Source organism: Fonticula alba, assembly GCF_000388065.1.
Source record: "Fonticula alba strain ATCC 38817 unplaced genomic scaffold supercont2.1, whole genome shotgun sequence".
Taxonomy (NCBI): domain Eukaryota; order Rotosphaerida; family Fonticulaceae; genus Fonticula; species Fonticula alba.
Window position 1 is genome coordinate 801,953 of NW_009242971.1, and position 8,406 is coordinate 810,358.

Below are 8,406 nucleotides of genomic sequence, written 5' to 3' on the forward strand. Positions count from 1 at the left end.
CCCCCCCCCGCCCTCCTTGCCGCTCCCCCATGCTCTGTCCTCCCACGGCCGACATCCCAAAGACCATGGCGGCCCCGACCAAGAGCACTCTCGTCACATACAGCCGTCGTGGCCCGCGCACGGTGGCCTACTTTAATCAGTCCGCCCCGACTGGCAATGCGTCGCTCTGGACCCCACGACGTGCGGGCATCTCGGCCGGCGATGCATCCCGGTCGCCGGCCTCCAGCTTCGGCGCCGGGGCCTTTCGCGGCGCCGCGGCCCTGACCGGTGTGGACCTGCACCGGAGCGCTTCGGCCGACTCGCTGGACTCCCTGATGACCAGTCGCAGCAACCGCAGCACCGACTCCCCCAGCAGCAGCAGCTACGAGGACTCGGACTCGGACATCTCCTCGGACAGTGGCCTGTCAGATGGCGAGTCGGACGGCGAGTCGGACAGCGGCTCCGACTCCGATGAGGTCATGGACCTGGCGGGGCCGTCGACCCCACCGCCGGCGGTGGCCTCACGCGCCCATCAGCAGTCCTTCCTGCCATCGCAGCCGGGCTCCCGGGCCACGGCGGCCGGGTCTCCGGATGACGCGCATCTGCAGCAGCTCCTGCTGGCCGGCCTGCTGCCGGCATCATTGAGCCCCGGGCAACTGGCCGATCGCCGGCGCATTGTCCTCGCCTCATCGCCCATGGTCCGGCGCCTGAGCAGCTCGGTGGCCCTGGCCGGTGCGGCGTCCTCCCCGCTGATGGCTCCCCACTCGCCCGGAGCAGCCATGTCTCCGCGTGGGGTGCGCGTGGACTTGGCCACCGGCGGCGGCTTGGCCCTCACCTCGCCGACACTGAATGCCCCCTCCCTGTCGGCGCCCCTGTCGCCGGCGGCGGCCCTGCGCAATCCGCATCTGGCCGTGTCGGCCGGGCGCATCGTCGAAATCCATCCTCAACCCACCTCCGGCAGCATGAAGACCGCCTTCGGCACGCCGAGTGCTTCGCGCCGGCGGCCGGCTCCCGCCGGACCGGCTGTCGGTGGCCCACGTCGTGCCTCGGCCTTGCCGCTGTCCTCCCTGCTGGAGGTATCCCACTCGTCTCCGGTGTCGCTGCTTCTGGCCACCGGGCCGGACCATGGCCAGGGCACCCTCCTTTCCGATGGGGGGGAGGACCACCCGGAGGCCGCCGGCCCCGAGGACCGGATCCCGGCCAGCAGCTTCGGAATCAATCTTGCCAGCCAGCCGGCCAGTGCCAGTGCCTCGAGTGACTCGCTGGGCCCGGGTCCGGGCCCGGGCCCGGGCCCGGGCTTGTCAGCCCTGCGTCCGCGTGGCAGCGTCGTCTTGCCGAATGCCCCGGTTGGCGGCGGGTCGGAAACCCTCACCCGGTCATCCTCCTTCTCGGCGTTGAGTCACTTTGCTCGGGCCGTGGCCCCGGCCGGGGTGGCCCAGCCGGCGCCCCTGCGCCCGACCTCCCCCGCCACCCGGCGTCCTGGTGACCCGGAGTCCGAGGATGAATTCAGCTTCGAGGAGGCCCTCAATGCCATTGTCCTCAAGCAGCAGCAGCAGGAGCGCGAAACGCGCGAGCGCCGGCAAGCGGCCAAGCCCCAGCGCCGGCCCAGTCGCCTGCGTGGCAGTCGCCGGGGCAAGGGCTCCGCCACGCCGGCGGCCCCCTCGGCCGAGGGTGCCGCCCTGCGCAGTGACACCGGCCTGGTCTTCGACTTCCGGCCGGAGCCCGTCATGTCCCTGGAGGAGGCCCTCGGCATGGGGCCGGTTGATGACTCTTCCGATGACGAGCTTGTCTCGACCGCCAGCTCAAGCCACAGTGCCAGCTCCGCGGGCTACTTTTCGCGGATCTGGCGCATGGCCACCGGCTCCAGCCACGGCCATGGCAAGCAGCGTGGCAGTGGCGGTGACGCTGGTCGTGGCCCGCATGCGACTGGCTCTCATCGGTCCTCCTCCGGGTCCGGGTCGACTCCGGGCCTGGCTCCGATTTCGGACCCCACCCTGGCGGCCCCCCCGGCGTTGGCCCCGATCTCGACATTGCCCTTGGCGGCCGGTCCCGTCTTGGAGATCCTCCCCCAAGCAGGCCACCAAGACCCCTCCTCGGTCCCGGGCTCGACCGACATGCACAGTCTGTCCCACCACACCGACGAGTCGTCCTTCGATCAGACGGACCCGCTCCTGTCGACGCAGGACTCGATCATGGAAATCCCCCTGAAGCTGGGCGCCGGGGATGGGGACCACATGTCGCCGGAAGCGGCCGCCGAGGCCGAGATCCAGGCGCGCGAGCTCCTGTCCCTGCGCGAGGCCCTTCGTATTGCGGTGGAAAACCCCTCGCAGGAGCACTCGGATATCCAGCTTCTGACCATCGGCGATGCGTTGTCGATTGTGGTTGACCAGCAGCAGCGCCAGTATTTGGCACAGAATGAGGATCGGCGGCAGCAGCGCCGCCGCGAGCGCGAGCTACTGGCCGCCCATCGGCTGGGCGCCGAGTCGCCTGGCGGGCCGGCGACCGCTTCCGACGACGCTCCCTCGGCCCCGGGGTCGGAGCAGCTTCACCCCATCGACTTGACGGCCACCGATGCCTCTGCCACTTCCAGCCAGGAGGAGTTCGACCCCCTGGCCACTGGCGACTCGTTGACCGAGGCCATTGTCACCGGGGCCGGTGTCGACCGGACCGTGTGGACTCTGTACTCGGCCCTGCGGCTGTTTGCCTGGCGCCGAGGCCGGCGGCTGCTGGCCGAGGAGTTGGAGGACTCGATCCAGGCGTCGCGCTCGGCCGACTTTGCCGAAGCCCTGTCCCTCTCGGCGGAGCACCTGCCGCGGGATCACAGCCGCGAGCTCCTGTCCCTGCAGGAGATTCTCTTTGCCGGGCGCCTGTCGCCGGTTCCCTCGGGGACCGACCTGCCGGCTGCCGGGGAAGGGGCCGGCTTCCATCTCGAGGGGCCCGTGGATGATGTCCGCATTCGTCGGGCATCATCCGGTGTGCTGTTGAGCTTCGAGGAGGCATTGAAGCTCAGTGTGGAGGAGCTTCGTCGGTCGGCGGTCCCCTCGCTCACCGGGTCCCCGAGCAATGGGGCTCGCGTGGGTGGCGGCTCGGTTGGGAGTGTGGCCGCCGCGCGCAGCCCCTCCGGCGAGTGGGCCCCCATCGCTCCTCGGCCCTTGGAGCTGGCCCCCTCCGGGTCTGGGACTCTCCGAAGCACCGACAGCAGCCAGTTGATTTCCCTGTCGGAGGCCCTGCTGTTGGCCGCCAGTCCGGGCCCCTCGCGCCGGCAGTCCATGATTTTGCCCGGCCAGCTGGACATCCTGGCACCTTTGAATTTCGACACGGTCCCGGCCGGCCCCGGTGCCCGCCCCGAGTCGGCTGTCGGCCCGTGGGCCAATGGCCCGCCGCCGGGCAAGGGCCCGAATCGTGCTGGGCCACACCCGCTGGCGCAGCAGGATGATGCGTCATCCGACCTGCTGGGCAGCACCGGCGGCAGCTCGCTCATGGACACCGATTCGTCGGACTACCTCATGTCGACGGCCCTCTCCTCGCAGTCGGCCATGGACCGGTATCTGGAAGACAGCATGGCCACGTACCACCACTCGGTGGAGCCGGGCTCCTATGCCCACGATCATCACCTTCATCATCAGCCTGGTGGCCACCACCCGGGTGATGATGGCCACCATCCCGAGGGGTTGATGCTGGCGCCGGCCCCGGGTGCTGGGACTCCGGGCACCAGCCAGTCGCCACTTCTGTCGCTGGCGGATGCCCTGATGCTGGATTGCCCATCGCCGATGGATGTCGAGCCGCCGATGCTGGCGGCGCCGGTCGACAAGAAGCGCGCCGATGGCGGAGCCGCGGCCAGCAAGCGGTCGCGCTTCCGCTTCCCCTGGTCCAGCCACAAGCCGGCGACCACCACCGAGGCCAAGGCCTCGGGCGCCTCGGCACCGGCCATGGTTTCACAGTCCTCCTTCCCGCTCTTGGGTCCGGAGCCAGGGGCCGCTTCCTATTCGGAGGCGCTGCCCAGCATGGCCACCGAGCGGCAGCAGCAGCAGCAGCAGCAGCAGCAGCAGCAGCAGCAGCAGCAGCAGGTCCTGCCACAGGGCAGCAAGGAGCCCGGCCCCGCGTCCGCGGTCACCGGCAACAGCCGCATGCGCCAGCTGCTGGAGAAGCGCAATGCCGAGGCACAGCTGGCTGCCGAGCGGGCCTCCGCCGCCTCCGAGGCCGAGTCCCGGCGGAACCTCACCGCCGTGACCCAGGCCCATCGCCAGGGGTTCCTGGTGGACAGCAGTGTGGACAATCTGCACCAGTTGGTCCAGGCGGCGCCGGCGGCGCCGGCTCCGGATCTGGCGCCGGCGGCGTCGGCGGCCGCACCAGCGGCGGCCGCGGTGCCGATCATGTCGCCGACCTTCATCCGGTCGGCCTCGGTTCCCACGGATTTGGCCAACCTGGATCTGGGGCACATTGTGAAGAGCGAGTACTCGGCCGAGGTTCGGCGCCAGCAAAGCCAGTTGGCATCGATGCTGGCCGCCGACGACGAGCATTCCACCTCGGCTCTGGCCCCGGCCCTGGCCCTCGGGAGTGGGAAGCAGCAGCAGCAGCAGCAGCAGCAGCAGCAGCAGCAGCAGCAGCTTTCGCCCGCTTTGCCGCCGATCCTGAATCCGGTGGTCGCGTCCCCGGCTCCGGCGAGCTTTATGCGCTCTCCGCGCCCGGCATTCTTCCCGGACCCGTCGACCCAGCAGGAGGGCCCGGCAGCGACGGCGGACCTGCGGTCGCTGTCGGAACTGCTGGCCCTTTGCGCCCAGTCGCGGCCGGTGTCCTTCAGTTCGGTGATTGGTGCAAATGCCCTTGGCCGGTGTACCAAGATCGGCGAGAGCACCTTTGCTGAGGTCTTCTCGCTGGCGTGCGATGTCCCGTGTGCTGGCCCGAAGGGCAGTGCCTGTACCGGGAGCGGTGTGGCCCCGCGGCCTCCCCCAGCCGGGGTTGTCCTGAAGATCGTGCCCTTCAACGTCGGCTCCTTGTCCGGCACGGAGGGCGAGGGGCTCTCGGCCAATGAGGTGTACCAGGAAATCCGCATCACCCAGCAGCTTTCCGGCCTGGGCACCTTGCGCCAGGGTGGCAGTCCCACCGGAGGGGCTGCTGGCCGGGCGGCGCACTTCGCTTGTACCGATTGCCTGCCGGCCGGACATCCGGATGCCGGGGCCTTTGTGGCGGATGCCGCTCTCCAGGGCCCGGTGTCGCCCGGGTCCGGTCGGGAGCGCCGGATTTACACCTCTTCCTTCGTGCGTCTCCTCGGGGCCGGCATCTGCCATGGTCCCTTCCCGACGGAGCTCCTGACCGCGTGGAATGCCTTCCGGACGGCTGAGCCGGCGCGCGCCGTCAATCCCTCGCCCGCCGGTCTGCCCGCATCGCAACTCTTCGCGGTGATTGTGCTCGAACACGGCGGGACCGATCTCGAGCACTGCATTCTCCCCTCGCGCGTGGCTGCTCGGTCGATCCTCTTCCAAATCTGCCTGTCCCTGGCTTCGGTGGAGGCCTCGCATCAGTTTGAGCATCGTGACCTCCACTGGGGCAATGTCCTGGTGACGGCATCGACGCCGGCCGGGCGCCGGCCCTCACTGCCGATCCTCAGCAGTGACGTCGACTCGGCTCCCTTCATGTTGGATGGCAACCTGGTGTCCATCGAGAACCATGGCGTCCGGGCGACCATCATCGATTACACCCTGTCGCGCATGTTCCACAAGGATGAGCTCCTCTTCGTGCAGCTCGATGATGAGTCCTACTTCGAGGGTCGTGGTGCGTGTGCTCTCCTACTCCCCGTCCCTCTCCCGGCGGCCTCTGTGCTACCTCCTCCCCCCCCCATTTTCCTCTTCCCATCTTCACTTCTTCCCATCTTCACTTCTGCTCGCTCGCTGGCCACGCTGACCATCAGTGCCCTTCATTTCTCCCCCCCCCCCTCTCTGTCTCTATCTTTCTCCTCTCTTTCCCAGGCGACTATCAATTCGATGTATACCGCAAAATGCGCCAGCTGACAGACAACGAGTGGGCAGCCCATGTGCCGGCCACCAATGTCTACTGGGTCTACTACCTGGCCGATAAGCTGCTGAACAGCGTGAAGTACGCTCCTCGGCGTGGGGACCCCGAGCGTCGACGCCAAGATGCGGGTGAGCGCTCGGCCCTGGCCAGCTTCCTGAAGCGCGTCCGGTCCTACGAGTCAGTCGGCCAGTTGGTCCGGGACCACTACTTCGCGGACCTTGTCACGGATGTGGCCATGCTCAACCGCATGCTTGTTCGCTTCGACTAGGGGAGAACCTCCTCGGTGAGTGTCCCCCCCCCCCCCATCAATCCCCTCCGGCCGTCCCCGCTGTGTGGGTGACTTGCTTTTTCCATCCCCATCCCCTGCCCTCCCCCTCTTTCCTTGTCTGGCCTCTTTTTTTGTGTCTGGCAGAATGCGCGGCATCTCCACGGTGCGCCTTCTCTGCCGAGCTGAGAGCTCTCCAAAAGAGCATTTCCCTTTTCGCCTTCCTACATGTGGGCCCATCCCGCGATCGCAATAGACTCTTCCTCCCTCCATTGGCCTGTCTGCCTGCCTGGCTTGTGTCTATGCAAGTGTATTTATTATTGATCAAGTGTACCTCCACAAGAGGGAAATGAGGTGGGATGGAGGATTGTACCATTTAGGGGAGGAGAAGAGATGGAGGAGGGGGACACAGGGGACATCCCCATGGTAGATGTCCAGGTCAAGAGGAGAAGGACGCACGTGTGCATGCTTACACACGCGCAGGCTTGTGCGCCATTTATCAGGGTGCGCGCCGGGGAGGGCGTGGAGGGAGAGAGAGAGAGAGGGGGGGATCCGGCGGCGGAAAAGAAGGGCAGTGGCCGGAGGGGGGCATGGAAGAGATACTAACGCATGGCCGATGGGAGCTCCCCGTCCCCCTGGACGTTCACCATGAAAGGGACAGCATCAGGCGTGAGCCTGCTCCATGTCCTTGGGAAGAAAGGGGGGGGGGGGATCACAGGAATCGAGTCACGCCTGGAGGTGCGTCATCATCGTCTTCCCTTTCCTCTCGTGTCGGTCCTCCTCCTTAGTCAAGAGCCGGAGCGGCCGGGATCTCCGGCTCCGGCAGGGGCAGGTCGCCGAAAATGTACGGGAAGGCATCCTGGAAGCTGTTGGCGAAGATGGGCGACACCCCGGCCTTGAGCGAATCATCAAGCTTATCCCAATCCGGACGGTTGGCCTCCGGGAGAACAACACACCGAACATTCAGCCGATGGGCGGCCACAATCTTCTCCTTGACACCGCCGATGGCCAGGAGCTTGCCACCCAGCGACAGCTCGCCGGTCATGGCCACATCGCAGCGAGCACCCCGGCCGAGGGCCAGGCCCACCAGCGACGTGGCAAAGGTGATGCCAGCGCTCGGGCCATCCTTGTAGATGGCGGCCTCCGGCATGTGCAGATGGATGTTCGGGGTCCGGCGGAAGAAGTTGTTCTCCGGGTAGTGGGTGGCCACATAGTGGCGAGCGAAGGTCAGCGCCAGGGCCGTGCTCTCCTTGATGATCTTGCCCAGGTGGCCGGTTTCCTGGAGGGTGGTGGTCACGCGCTCCGGCAGGGCCGGCCGGCCGGGCGGCGTGGCCGGGGTAACACCCTCATCATTGATGATGGCTCCGGTGGAGGAGACCTTCTCCTCCGGGATCTGCTCCAGGGCCAGGGCCTCGACAAAGAGGAAGGATCCACCAATCTGGGTGTAGGCAAGAACCTGGACCACACCCGGCGGCAGGAACCCACTGTCGGAGGTGTAGATGCGCGCATCGCCATGAGGCGACGGGCCAAGGAGGCGCTCCAGGTCCGGCTTGGTCAGACGGATTTCCTGGTCGACCGGGCGCTCCTCCAGGACAATGTCATAGGCCAGGGCCTGCATCAGCCGGTCGACGGACTTCTTGAGCGACCGGACACCGGCCTCCTTGGACCACTCATCGGCCAGGGAGCTCAGAGCGCGCGGATCGAAGGAAATCCGGTAATCCGTCAACCCGGTGGCCTTGATGGACGTGGGGATGAGATAGCGCTCGGCAATGGCACGCTTCTCGCTCGGGGTGTACCCACTGACATCGATCACCTCCATGCGATCCAGCAAGGGCAGGGGGATCTCGTTCTTGGCATTGGCTGTGCACACGAAAAGGACATCGCTCAGGTCAATCGGGAAGTCCAGGTAGTTGTCCACGAAGTTGTAATTCTGCTCCGGGTCCAGGATCTCCAGGAAGGTAGACGCCGGATCCGAGGAGTTGCCGCTCTTGCGGGCCGACAGCTTGTCGACTGAAAGGTGGATGTTGACGGGTAATGGTGAGACATATGCGAGGGAGAGAGAGGGGGGAGGGAAGAGAGAGGGGGAGGGAAGAGAGAGGGGGAGGGAAGAGAGAGGGGAGGAGAGAAGACGAGGAAAAGAGGGGAAGACA

General features: G+C 67.0%; 2 protein-coding genes across 2 annotated transcripts in view; one reads left to right on the top strand and one right to left on the bottom strand.

Annotated features, from left to right (window-relative positions):
* Window positions 1-65: 65 nt before the first annotated feature.
* H696_00170 (HASPIN protein kinase) lies at window positions 66-6,528 on the top strand (the record flags this gene model as incomplete). Its single annotated transcript, XM_009494005.1, has 2 exons — window positions 66-5,751; window positions 5,946-6,528. 2 exons carry the CDS (start codon window positions 66-68, stop codon window positions 6,257-6,259), a joined length of 6,000 nt encoding a protein of 1,999 aa, XP_009492280.1. The 3' UTR covers window positions 6,260-6,528.
* A 22-nt stretch (window positions 6,529-6,550) lies between these two features.
* H696_00171 (hypothetical protein) overlaps window positions 6,551-8,406 on the bottom strand; it is a gene marked incomplete at its 5' end in the record, with an annotated part of 4,556 nt that continues 2,700 nt past the window's right edge. The window contains one exon of the mRNA XM_009494006.1: window positions 6,551-8,266. Within this exon, the coding sequence (XP_009492281.1) occupies window positions 7,041-8,266 (1,226 nt within the window). The 3' untranslated portion in view covers window positions 6,551-7,040. The remainder of the gene's footprint in view (window positions 8,267-8,406) is intronic.